At 46.7% G+C, this 14,013-nt stretch overlaps 1 protein-coding gene across 1 annotated transcript in view; it reads left to right on the top strand.

Moving 5' to 3' along the window:
• TMC5 (transmembrane channel like 5) overlaps positions 1-14,013 on the top strand; it is a gene marked incomplete at both ends in the record, with an annotated part of 52,869 nt that overhangs the window by 17,275 nt on the left and 21,581 nt on the right. The window contains 8 exons of the mRNA XM_080703939.1: positions 1,644-1,743; positions 3,410-3,497; positions 5,459-5,707; positions 6,780-6,931; positions 8,064-8,208; positions 10,109-10,264; positions 11,531-11,682; positions 13,715-13,793. Coding sequence (XP_080560065.1) covers positions 1,644-1,743; positions 3,410-3,497; positions 5,459-5,707; positions 6,780-6,931; positions 8,064-8,208; positions 10,109-10,264; positions 11,531-11,682; positions 13,715-13,793 — 1,121 coding nt within the window. The remainder of the gene's footprint in view (positions 1-1,643; positions 1,744-3,409; positions 3,498-5,458; positions 5,708-6,779; positions 6,932-8,063; positions 8,209-10,108; positions 10,265-11,530; positions 11,683-13,714; positions 13,794-14,013) is intronic.

Here is a 14,013-nt window from a genome sequence, read left to right as displayed (position 1 = left end):
GGGAATCTCACTAGCTGTTGAGGCTGTCCTCAAACTTGCAATCCTCCTGTCGCAGGTCCCAAGTACTGGGATTACAGGCGTGCACCACCACACCTGGCTTCTTGGCGGTCCTCTTTTGGGGATCCCCTTCCACTTCACCTATGTCATTAAATTGAAAGTGGTGCCTCCTCGTGAGGCGCTGTGGCTCAGTGGTGTGATGGAGGAGCCAGCCTGCTCCTGTCCCTCAGCCGTCCAGCCCTGGTCCAGATGGGGCCTGCAGCTCCAGTGGCGCACGCAGACGCAACAATATCTGCAGGAAGAAGGATCTGCCCCTCTCTTATTTTATTTTTTTAATTTTATGTTACTTATTTTGTGGGGTCAGGGGTAGATCAGAACCTCATGCATCCTGACACATGCCCTACAACTGGGCTGCACCCCAGCCCTATTTTATGATTCTATCCATAGAAAGAACCCCCTTTTCTTTTTTCTTCTTCTTTTTTTAATCTTTATTTTGAAACAGGGTCTCACTGAGTTGCAAAGGGCCTCACTAAGTAGCTGAGGCTGTCCGTGAACCCAGATCCTCCTGTCTCAGCCTCCCGAATGCTGGGATCGCAAGTGTGCGCCACCACGCCTGGCTGGAACCTCTTTTGTGAGAAACTTTCTGATAAACCTCTTGGAGAACACTAGCCAACAAAATGTCACGTGGTTGAGTCTCAACCAGTCACCTGCAAGGGGGCGGGACCACTGGGAAGGGCTTAGACTCAGGGGGACCCCTTGTACCTGGGGATGGGCCACTGAGAAAGCCTTGTGATGGAGGCACGATGGAGTCCTAAACACAACTGGGCTGCTGTTAACGGGGAGGAAATGGCGTTGGGGTAGGCGACCCACAGCCTCTCTCTGGGGTGGGCGACCCACAGCCTCTCTGCCACATTGATGAAAAAATGTGAACGAGTTAGTGGAAGAAAAGGAGGGAGATGGAAGAATGTGTGGTGTTAGGGAATGAACAAAGTCACTCATCTCAAGTACAGGGCAGAAAAAAGCCAGGCGGGCGTTAGCCTGCGGGGCCGGAGGGGAGCAGGCGCACGGGGTGCCCCTGGCTTTGGTCAAGGGTTTTTATTTTTGTTGTGGGAAAGAGAGACATCAAGTTGAAAAAGAGTACAAACATGGTCATTTTGAAAAACTGATCCATTTCTATCTTAATTTCTCTCCAAATTTTCCTACTTATGACCCTTTCAGCTACAGAATGGACTCCAGCCTCCATTTTCTTTAAACACACTTGTGTGTCTCATTGTTTTTACTTGTGCTCCTTGGAATCCTTCAGTTCATGTTTTTCTCTTTCCTCGTGTTCTTATAAAAACGTTCTCTAGCCGGGCATGGAGGGGCACACTTGTAATCCCTGTGCTTAGGAGGCTGAGACCGGAGGATCGCAGGTTCGCGGCCAGCTCAGCTACTCAGTGAGGCCCTCTGCAACTTAGTGAGATCCAGTTTCAAAATGAGTAATAAAAAATAGGGTTCGGGGTGTAGCTCAGAGGTAGAATGACCCTGAGTTCCATCTCCAGTACTGGAAAAAAATTTCTCTAACTTTGGTGCCATACTTTAAGATGGTATGACTCTGTTAAAAAAAAAAAAAAAGAAAGAAAATTCTATTTCTTTTTTTTCTGCAGGACAAAAATTAATTGCCTCGCTGATACCCATGACATCTAGAGACAGAATTAAAGCCATCAGGAACCAGCCAAGGACCATGGAAGAGAAGAGAAAGCTTAGGTATGAACCTATCTTTTTCTTCTTTCTCAGATTCCATGTGAACCTTAATTTTTTGGGGGGTATTTGGGGATTAAACCCAGGGGCATTCTACCTCCAAGCTATACCCCCAGCTCACATTTATTTTTATTTTGAAATAGGGTCATACTAGGTTGATGAGAGTCTCACTACTTGCTGAGGGTGTCCTCAAACCTGTGATCCTCCTGTCTTAACCTCCCAAGTACTGGGATTACAAGCATGAGCCACCATACCCAGCTAACCTTAATATTTTTATTTTTATTTTTTATTTTGTAGTACTAAGGATTGAACCCTTAGGCATTCTACCTACAAGCTAAGCCCCCAGGTCTTTTTTTTTTTTTTTTAAACAGGAGAGTTTCACTAGGTTGCTGAAAGCCTTGTAAAATTATTGAGGCTGGCTGTGTGTGTGTTGGGGGGTACCCAGGATTGAACCCAGGGGCATTCTATCTCTGAGCTACATCCCCAGCCCTATTTTTATTCTTTATTTTGATTATTATTATTATTATTTTTGTGTGTGGTACTGGGGTTCCTGGAAGCCCTTCTACCTCCGGGCTACACTCCCAGACCTATTTTTACATTTTTTAAAATTTGGAAACAGGGTCTCCTAAGCCAGAGCACACGGCTGGCTTCGAACCTGCGCGATCCTCCTGTCTCTGCCTCCCAAGCGCGGGGATTACAAGCGTGCCCCACCACACACGGCTTATTCTTTATTTTGAAACAGGGTCTCACTGAGTTGTTGAGGGCCACACTAAGTTGCTGAGGCTGGTCTCAAACCTGTGATCCTCCTTTCTCAGCCTCCCAAGTACTGGGATTACAAGCCTTGTATCACCATACCCGGCCCTGAGGCTGGCTTTGAGTCTGCAGTCCTCCTGTCTCAGCCTCCCAAATTCTGGGATTATAGGCTTGAGTCACCACGCCTGGCTGTGAACCTCAAGCTTCTACTTGTCCTCTGTCTCAAAAAGATAAAAAATAAATAATGTAAGAGAGAAATTTTCCTGTGGAAGAATTTCAGATCATCTAAGTGGGTACCCCTCTTTCTGGGGGTGGAGCTTAACCCACTTCCTTTGCTGACGTGTGGGCTTTACTTAATGACGTAGAGGAAGAGGAGAAAAATAACTTTCCAGTGAAGTCTGGGTAGGATGTCCACTTCCCTGGCTAGGGCAACAGCCAGCCTTGCTTTACTGTCTGGGACCCTGCCTGGCACGTCGGAGCTCAGTAGCTTGATTGACTGTGATGTGGTCCTCTATGCTGCCCAGGCTGCCCCTGGACGCTGCTCAAGGGACCCTTCCAGTGTCCTTCCAAGTAGCTGGGACCACAGGTGCCTCCCGCCTATACCCGACACCCAATAGTAGCTATTTTCTTTTCTTTCTTTCTTTTAATTTATTAAATTTAATTAATTAATTAATTAATTTAATTTTTGGTACTGGGGAATTGAACTCAGAGATGTTCTACCTCAAAGCTAAAAACCTCACTCCTTTTTATTTTGAAATGGGGTCTGTCTCATTAAGTTGGTGAGGCTGGCCTCAAACCCGTGATCCTCCTGTCTCAGCCACCCAAGGGCTGGGATTGCAGGCTTGCCGCAGCTATTTTCTGAATGAGTGAATTAGAGCTTTGGTACCTCTCATTCCCCCCCCCCTTCTATTCCCTTCAGGCAAATGGTTGATAAAGAGAAAAGTAAACAATCCCGTAGTGCCCTCAGGTTCAGCTGCTGCGCTCACTACCTGAACTCCTTGTCTCTGGTAAGTCAGCCTTTTTAAAAATTTACTTTTTTATTAACATGCAATAATTGTGCATTATTTTGTTGTTATGATATTCCAACACATGCTTACAGTATGCATTGTAACACTTGCCTCTCCTTGTCCTCCCTCTCTCTCTCTCTCTCACTCTCTCCCTCTCTCCCTCCCTCCCTCCCTCCTTCCTTCTTTCTTGTGTTGGGGCCAGAACCCAGGCCCTGGGGCACTCTACGCATGCTCTCTACTATTGAGCCCCACCCCAGCCCCTCCTTATCATTTCTTTGCATTCTGTGCCTTACAGTTTCTCTCTTCTAGATCTTCATAAAATACTTAAGAGCCAGACATGGCGGCGCACGCCTGTAACCCCAGGACTTGGGAGGCTGAGACGGGAAGATCGCAGATTCAAGGCCAATATCAGCAACTTAGATTCTCAGCAATTGAGGGAGATTCTGTTTCTAAATAAAAAATAATATAGGGCTGAGGGTGTGACTTGGAGGTAGATTGCCTCTGGGCCCAACCTCCAGTAGCAAAAATAAATAAAATAGAGGGTTATTGTGAACTACAGTCACCACACTGCACTGCAGAGCTCCAGCTCTCATTCTTTCTACCTAACCGGGTCCTGGCACCTGTTACGCAGCCTCCCTTGTTCTTCCCCGTGCCCTGCCTAGCCTCTAGTAAGCACCATTCTACATTCAGATGCAGACTTATTTTAGCTTTCACATATAGTGTAAGCACGTGTGTGAAGCTGGGCGTGGTGGTGCACACTTGTAATCCCAGAATTCCGGAGGCTGAGAAAGGAGGATCGTGGTTCGCGGATAGCCTCAGCTACTTAGTGAGGCCCTTTGCAACTCAGTGAGATGCTGTTTCAAAATAAAGAATAAAAATAGGGCTGGGGGTGTAGCTTGGATATAGAATGCCCCTGGGTTCCAACCCCCAGTGCCAAGAAAGAAAAGAAAAAAAGAAAGGAAGGAAGGAAGGAAGGAAGGATGGATTTGTCTTTCTGCATCTGGCTTATTTCACTTAACATAATTTCTCCAGTCCCATCTGTTTTGCTGCCGATGACAGGGTATCATTCTTCTTTATGACTGAATAATATTCCATTGTGTATATACACCTCATTGTCTTTATCCATTAATCTGTCAGTGAACTCTCAGGTTGGTTCCATATCTTAGGTCTTGTAAATGTTGCTACAGTAAACATGGGCATGCAGATATTTCTTTGAGATCTACTGATTTGGACTCTCTTAGATATATATCCAGAAATGGGAGATAGCTGGATCTTATGTTTGCTCTGTATTTAGTGTCCTGCGGGACCTCTGTGATAGCTTTATTAATTTACATTCCCACAGTAAAATGGGCACAGAAAGAGGGTGAAGACAGGGAGGGACAAGAGACAAGGATCGGAGGGAAGAGGGACCAAAACTCAGGGCTGTTTCACTGTCCAGGGCCACTGGGTGAGCGCAGGCGGGGAAGGGAGGCGGGCATGGGGCCACGTTAGGTGGCCAACCTGGCCTTTGGGAGTGGCACCTTTCGCAGCAAAGCCGGGGAGCAGCAGAACCCTAGAGGGCGGTTGTAAGGATTCAGTGTGATAACTTAGGTGGGTGTGGTGATGTAGACCTGTAACTTCAGTACTTGGGAGGCTGAGACAGGAGGATTGCAGGTTCAAGACCAGCCTCGGCAATTTAGTGAGACTCTCAACAACCTAGCAAGACACTAATTCAAGAAGTGGGCCTGGGAGTCTATCTCGAAGGTAGAATGCCCTGGGTTTAATCCACAGTAGCATGCGTGCAAACACACACACACACACACACACACACACACACACACACGGTGTGACACCTTTTGTAAACACATGTGTCCGGCACCATCTAAGCTTGAGTCACGACGGGGCTTTTGCTCTGCCGGCACCTGCTCGAGCGATGCTGGTCAAGTGACCGTCGGGCCACCTGCTCTGCCCCCTAACTCCAGGCTTACCGGAGATCCAAGAACAGCTTCTCTGAGGTCCTCGACTCCGTCAGCTTGTGGCAGAAGACGCTCAAGGCCATCGGAGGCCAGTTCGGGACCAGCATCCTCTCCTACTTCAGCTTCCTCAAGTGGCTCCTGAAGTTTAACATCTTCTCGTTCATCGTGAACTTCGGCTTCATCGTCATCCCTCAGCTCACCGTGGCCGAGGAGAACGCTCTCCGGTTCACGGGGCTGGAGTTACTCACCGGGGCGGTGAGTTGCCCGCGTCCCCCTCCCCGGATCGCCACCTGGAAACGCGGCGTGCGCCGTGCCCGTCACCCACCCAGGCCCGAGAGGTGTTAAAAATGTCCCCCAAGCCCAAGTGATATGGACAGCACTGAGGGGTGTTGCCTCCAGAGTCACTGCTGCTGTGGCGTGACCCACGCTCCGGTGTGTGTGTGTGTGTGTGTGTGTGTGTGTGCGCGCGCGCGCACATACTTGGGCAATTCCTTTCTTCTTCTTTCTTACAAAGCATGGATTGATGATTCTGAGTCGTCGTCTTCTTCTTCTTCCTTTTTTTTTGGTGGTACTGGGGTTCCTGGAAGCCCTTCTACCTCTGGGCTACACTCCCAGACCTATTTTATACTTTTTATTTGGAAACAGGGTCTCTTAAGGCAGCGCGCAGCTGGCTTCGAGCCTGCGCCATCCTCCTGTCTCTGCCTCCCAAGCGCGGGGATGACAAGCGTGCGCCACCACGCCCGGCTCACTCTGTGTCTTCTGTGGCTTGCTTGCTTTCACCCAACAATAAGCGGTGGACATCTCCTCGGGTTGGAGACCCGCATTTCTTTTCCCTTCTTTGCTTTTTATTTGTACAAAATGCAGCGCTCCTTCTGGAAGATTCCTAGCATGGAAGAGAACTAAGAGAAACTCCATTTACCTGTTTCTTTTGTCTAACTCCCCAGTTTGGGGTAGGTATGTCTTTGAAGACAGTTTTTTTCTTCCTGTACAAATACTAGTCTATGGATAGCTCATGGGTTGATAGATGATAGGTAATAGATAAATAACTAGGTCATAGATACATGAATAATGATTCCTTTAAAAATAAAGGGAATATATGTATATGCATATTATATATATATATAATTTTAAGTCCAAGATATATAGGAAGGGTATGTACAACCTATACACAACCTACAAAATAAGACTTGTGGTATGATCCTCTCCTTTTATCTTTTGTTTCTTACTTATTTTGTGTTGCAGACAGAAGAGGCCGCCTCTGTTGACCACAGTCATCGCCTTTCTCTGGGGACCCACCTGACCCGCATCTCTTCGTTGTTCCCAACAGGGTTATTTTAGGGACACAGTGATGTACTACGGCTTTTACACCAATTCCACGATCCGGCACGGGAGCAGCAGGATCTCCTACAACATGCAGCTGGCCTACATCTTCACGATCGGGGCCTGCCTGATCGTCTGCTTCTTCAGCCTGCTCTTCAGGTAACTGCATCCTCATTCTGAGGCTTGTCTTATTTTATTTTATTTTATTTTATTTATTTTATTTTATACCAGGGATTAAACCGAGGGGCATTATAATTCCATATTATACCCCCAACCCTTTTTATTTTTTGAAACAAGACCTTGCTAAGTTACTGAGGGTTTCACTAAGTTGCTGATACCGGCCTCGAACCCGTGATTTTCCTGTCTCAGCCTTCCAAATACCGGGATGACAGGCATATACCACCACACCTGGCTGGAGGCTGATTTTAGATTTAGATAAAATCCAAGAAACTCATAATTTACTCAGGAAAAAAATTCTGTTGCTATCTAATCATTCCTTGTCCTGCAATGTAAAATATGAATTGGACAGCTGGGTGTGGTACCACATGTTTGTAATCCCAGTAACTGGGAGGCTGAAACAGGAGGATCACAGGTCCGCAGTCAGCCTCAGCCACCTCATGAGGTCCACTGCAACTTAGTGAGACCATTTCAAAATAAAAATAGACAATAAGACTGGAGTTGTAGCTCAGAGTTAGAATGCCCCTGAACTCAGCTGGGCGTGGTGATGCAGGCTTGTAATCCCTGGTGAGATGGGAGGATTGCAGTTAACAGAAAGCCTCAACTACTTAGTGAGGCCCTCTGTAACTTAGTGAGACCCTGTTTCAAAATAAAGAATAAAAAATAGGGCAGGGGGTGTAGCTTGGAGGTCGAATGCCCCTGGGTTCCATCCCCAGACCCGCCAAAATAATAATTAATCATCATCATCATCATCATCATCATCATCATCTGTGTTGTTTTAAGCTACAAGGTTGGTGACATTTTGTTATAGCAGCCATTGGAAACTAATACAGCTCTCATAGTATCTCCAAGCAGTGGGTACTCTTATCCACATCACACAGGTATACAAAGAGTCTCAGAACAGTTCATAGGACACGCACCACTGGCACATTGAAGATTACAAACCAGGCCTGTCTGTACCAAGGTCAGTATTCTTAACCATGGTGTTTACAGTCACACTCTTCGGATGAAAGCTCAGGGCTCACTCTTCCACCAGGAATGCTGTCGTCTGAGCCCTGCACTCCCAATGCCGGCTGGAGTAACCCTTGGATGTTTGGTTTCTGCTTCCCCCTAGTATGGCCAAGTACTTCCGGAACAACTTCATCAACCCCCACATTTACTCCAGGGGGATCGCGAAGCTGATCTTTTGCTGGGACTTCACTGTCACTCTCGAGAAAGCCGTGAAGCTGAAACAGAAGAACCTCAGCACTGAAATCAGGGTGAGGCAAGCCCGCCCTGCCCGGCCTCCCGTGGCCGGGCTCCTCCCCTGCGCTGACGCGGCCGCATGGCCATAACTTTCCTAAAAGGAATAACGGATGACGGTTTTTAAAATTGGGGATTAAGGCCGGGCGTGGTGGCGCACGCTTGTAATCCCCGCGCTTAGGAGGCGGAGACAGGAGGATCGCGCAGGTTCGAAGCCAGCCGCGCTGGCATAAGAGACCCTGTTTCAGAAATATAAAATATGTCTGGGAGTGTAGCCCGGAGGAAGAAGGGCTTCCAGGAACCCCAGTACCACCAAAAAAATAAATAAATAAATAAATAAATAAAAATAAAAAAAATAAAATTGGGGATTAAAGCCAGGACCATTTACCCCTGAGCTACACCCCCAGCACTTTTTATTTTGAAACAGGGCCTTGATAGGTCCTGAAACATACAATCCTTCTAACTCAGCCTCCCAAGTACTGGCGTTCACCAACATGCCCAGCTTGAATGATGTTTTTATTTTTGTGGTACTGAGGATGAAACCCAGGGGCAGTCTACCTCCAAGCCACCTCCAGCCCTATTTTTTTTTTTTTTTTTTCGGTACCAGCGATGGAAACCAGGAGCATTCTACTTCGGAGCTATACCCCCAGACCTATTTTTCAGTCTTTTCTTTTTTTTTTTTTTAGTGGTACTGGGGTTCCTGGAAGCCCTTCTACCTCCGGGCTACACTCCCAGACCTATTTTTACATTTTTATTTGGAAACAGGGTCTCCTAAGCCAGCGCGTGCGGCTGGCTTCAAACCTGTGCAATCCTCCTGTCTCTGCCTCCCAAGTGCGGGGATTACAAGCGTGGGCCACCACGCCCGGCATCAGTTTTTTCTTATTTTTGAAACAGGGTCTCACTGAGTTATGAAGGGCTTTACTAAGTAGCTGAGGCTATTTGTAAACCGTGATCCTCCCAAATGCTGAGATCACATGCGTGCGCCACCACGCCTGGCTCGAATGTCTTTCTTATTGCTCATGAGATTGGCAAAATTAAAAACATTCAGCGCTCATAATGCCTGGTTCTGGTGGTGGCATAGGGAAATAGACATTTTCACAGGGCTTGGAGGCTTTCTAACTGGTACAGCCTTCCTGCCGGCCATTTTAGCAATTTATATCAAAATATTAAATCCTGTGGTTTCAGGTTTAAAATTGTATCCGAGAGCACTGTTTCTCAGTGTAGAGCAGTTCTGCCCCTCGGGAGGACACTGGACAATGTCTGGAGTTGTTTTTGGCTGCTTTGATTGGTGGGTAGAGGCCAGAGATTCTGTTAAGAATCCTACAAGGCACAGGCTGGCCCCACAGAATGATCTAGTCTCAAATGTCAATGGTGTGGAGATATGAGCAGCCCGGGCCTAAAGAAATAAATTTCTTAAAAAGAAAGTAAGGTAGGCATCGTGGTGCACACCTGTAATCCCAGTATTTGGGAGGCTGAGACAAGATAATTGTAGTTTTGAGGCCAGCCTCAGCAACTTAGCGAGACCTTATTTCAAAATAAAAAATAAATAAATAAAGTAGGGTTGTAGCTCAGAGGCAGAGAAACCCTGGGTTCAATCTCCAGTACAAAAAATAGAAAGAAGAAACTAAACAAACAAACAAACAAAAAAACAAGAACAAGAAAGAGAACTGTGTCTACCATCCATGTTCTGCACAAAGTCCCATAGATTACTTCCGTCTGTTCTTCTAAAATGGAGATGGAGCTTGATGTGGTGATGGGGTCCTTGGCCATTTAGAGATCCTTCCCTGGGTCACCCCTAACCTGTGTCCATCACAACCCCCTCTCCCTCATGGGCCCGAGCTGGGCGTGTCTCTACTTGTGGCCACACACGCGGTGGAGAGGGATCCGTGGGTCAACACATATTTCTTTCATTTGCAGGAAAACCTGTCAGAGATCCGGCAGGAGAACGTCAGACTCACATTCCACCAGCGGCTGACCCGCCTGTGCGCTCACATGGCCGCCTGGCTCGTCTCCACGGGAGCGGCCCTCACCTGCTGCGTGGCCGTCTACTACCTGGCTGAGTACAACTCGGAGGTAACCAGGCAGGCGGGAGCTCCAGGATTCAGAGCAGAGAGGGCCAGGTCAAGGGCTGGGATGCCGGAGGGGGACAGTGAGAAGGACCCGGAGACAGCAGTAGTAGCAGCTGGAAGCTTGGGTAAAATTGTAGAAATTCTCTGGGCGTGGTGACACACACACACGTAATCCCAGTATTAGGGAGGCTGGAACAGGAGGAGTGCAGATTTGGGGCCAGACTCAGCAACTTAGGGCCCCATCAATTTAGCCAGACCCTGTTTCAAAATAAAAATATAGGGCTGGGATTTTAGCTTAGAGGTAAAATGCCTTGTTCAACCCTCAGTACCAATATATATATTTAATCTTTCTGGTTGTACACCTATACTCCCAGCTACTCAGGAGGCTGAGGCAGGAAGATCGTAAGTTCCAAGACAGCCTGGGCAACTTGGCAAGACCCTATCTCAAAATAAAATAAAAAGACCCAGGCATGGCTTGTAATCCTAGTACTTGGGAGGCTGAGACAGGAGGATCGCAGGTTCATGGCCAGCCTCAGCTACTTAGTGAGGCTCTTTGCAACTCAGTGAGACCCTGTTTCAAAATAAAGAATAAAAAATAAGGGCAGAAGAGTGTAAGGAGAGAGGTAGAATGCCCCTGGGTTCCATCCCCAGTACTATAAAAAAAAATAACTAAATAAATAAAATGGGACTGAGGTGCAGCTCAGAGGCAGAATGCCCCTGGGTTCAATCCCTAGTACTACAAAATAAATGAATAAAATAAAATAAAATAAACTGGGTTGAGAGTTCAACACTAATAATAATAATAATAATAATAATAACAATAATAATAATAAATATAAAAATAAATAAATATGCCGGGCGTGGTGGCGCACGCTTGTAATCCCCGCGCTTGGGAGGCGGAGACAGGAAGATCGTGCTGGTTCAGAGCCAGCCTCAGCTGATTTAAGAGACCCTGTTTCCGACTAAAAAAATATAAAAAAATAGGTCTGGGAGTGTAGCCCAGAGGTAGAAGGGCTTCCTGGAACCCCAGTACCACCAATAAATAAATAAATAAATAAATAAATAAATAAATAAATAAATAAATAAATGGCTGCTTCCTCACTGGGTGACGCGGGGCCAGTGTCTTCACCTCTCTGGGCCTCAGTGTGCTTAGCCGGGGTAAGTGCTAAATTAACCCCAGAGGCGCGGCTCCTGGGTCTTCCGAGCAAGGAGGCAGGGAGGGTGCACGCAAGCACATCAGGCCTCTCTGCCCTCTCCTCCCTCCCTGCAGTTCCTGAGGACGCACCAGAACCCCGGGGCGGTGCTCCTACTGCCTTTTCTCGTGTCCTGCATCAACCTGGTGGTGCCGCGCTTCTACTCCCTGTTCAGGCTGGTGGAGAGATACGAGATGCCGCGGCACGAGGTCTACACCCTCCTCATCCGGTAGGTGGGTCTGCTGTGCCCAACACCAGCCTCCTTTCCGGGGAGCCGGGAGGGGTTCTGTGCACATACCAAAGTTCTGTTCTCCAGCAGCAAGGGATTTCAAAAGAGGACTCAGAGCCAGAAAAGAGCCCTGGGAAAATACAGCAGGAGCTTTTGGCTTCCAGGACCGGCTTACCTTTCGTAATGGCTCTCTGCCCAAGGATTCACATAGTTCTCAAATATGGCGTGTCCACAGAGGATCGAGGTTCCAGATAGCCTCAGCTACTTTACCACTCAGTGAGACCCTGTTTCCCAAACTAAAAAGACTAAAAAATAGGACTGTGGGTGTAGTTTGTAGGTAGAATGCCCCTGGGTTCCATCCCTAGTACCTCAAAAAAAAAAAAAAAAAAAAAAAAAAAGAAAAAGAAATAGTGCTGTGGGTATAGTTTGGAGAATGCCCCTGGGTTCAATCCCCAGTGCTGAAAAAAAAAAAAAAAAAAAAGGCATGTACAGATGGGCAGGCAGTGTACTGCACAAAGGTACACAACCAGGGAGTTGTGTGGGGACTGAAGTCATCCAGTGTCAAACTATGAGACCTGGTACCCACTGCATCAGTGGAGGAGAGTGTGAGAGTGGAGGCGTGCCTTTGTTGGCTTGGAAGGGGCACCTTTGGGTGAGTCCCACCAAGGAATCATATGTGATAGAGGCTGTCACAGGGTGTTGATGAACAAAGGCCCAAACTACCCAAATCTTGGCCTTGCAGCTTCTTCCTGGCTAGTTCCCCAGCTAATTAGCATGTGGCTATGACAATAGACCCACACAGCCACACAGGGCAGGTTGGCTTCTTGACGCACAATTCTAGAGCTAGCTCCTCTGCCACCTCCCCCACTGAGCGTCCACAGACATGCCAAAATACATGCCCATTTTGCACTGGAACGCTCTTCCCACAGATAGCCACACGGCTCATAGTTTTCTGATTTTATTTGGACCCCTGCTCAAATGTTGTCCTCCCAGAGAGCTTTTTTCTGATCGCCACATTAAAACTAACAGCTCCCCCCATTTTCTTCTCTCCTGCATTTTAACTATATTGCTATTTCTATTTTACTATTACTCCTTTATTTGTTGATTGTCTTCCCCTACCACACACAGTTTAGGAGGGGGAGTCCTTTGTCTGTTGACAGTACTGGGACATAATAAGAGCTCAAAAATAATTGGTGAAGGAAAGAATGAGTGAATCTGTCAATCTATCATGTCTAGTTCATCTTGTAAAGCCCCCATCCATAAGTGATTCCTGTACTCTCCTTGTTTCTCCACATCCCACCCTCTGGTCCAGGGTACCACTTTCTTGGTCTGAATAGAAGGGGAAATAATAGGTCTCACTGTTACCTTCTACCCTTGCATAATGTAAGGTAAGCTAGGCATAAAATATCATTTTACTTAGTGATAGAATTGTAAAAATCTAAGAGAATGACTCAATAAAGTACTTAGCAGAGTATCTTTGGTCAACACTAAATGAAAATTATGTACTAATACTATTATTATAATGAGAACTGAAATCAGAGTTTGGAGAGGCAGCAAAAAGGAATGTATCAGTTAGAATAAATTAGGTTATGCCGCAGTAACAACAAAACCCAAATCTCTGTGGCTTGGAACACAAGGTTTATTTCTTGTCCAAGCTGCATGTACATTATGGTTTGGCAGGAGGGTTGGTTCTGCTCATGTTAATCACAGAGGGATATACACTGAAAGAATGTATATCAACATGTTATCTTATATATCAAAGAATGTATTCAGATACCTTGACTATTTCCGATTGCCATTCCAAAGGGATGACAGAGTCCTGGGGTATTTCACACTCGTTTTCAATGCTCCGGCTTAGAAGTGACACACATCACTTGTGCACACAATTCACCTGGTAAAACTAGCTGCGTGGCCCCATCCTGTCACGGGAGGGCAGGAACTTCTGTCCCACTATGTACCCAAAAGGAAACTTTGGTAAAGAGCATGAGACTACTGTGGAGGGTAATGATAGCTGTTTTCTCCTGTTCTTTAGAAACATCTTTCTAAAGATATCAATCATTGGAATTCTTTGTTACTACTGGCTCAACATCGTGGCCCTGTCTGGGGAAGAGGTGAGAGTTCTATCCTTGAGTTTGGTTTCTTAGTCTTTGATCACCAGGATGATGGGAGTTTTTCAACAGCCATCACTCTGCCTTTTTTTTTCCCCCCTGCGGGTCTGGGGATGAAACCCAGGGGCATTCGACCTCCAAGCTACACCCCCTTCCCTATTTTTTATTCTTTATATTTTTGAAACAGGATCTCACTGAGTTGCAGAGGGCCTCACTAAGTAGC

Source organism: Muscardinus avellanarius (assembly GCF_963383645.1).
Source record: "Muscardinus avellanarius genome assembly, chromosome: 10".
NCBI lineage: Eukaryota > Metazoa > Chordata > Mammalia > Rodentia > Gliridae > Muscardinus > Muscardinus avellanarius.
Note: the sequence above shows the minus strand (reverse complement) of the source record. Positions and strands in the feature narration are given on the sequence as shown.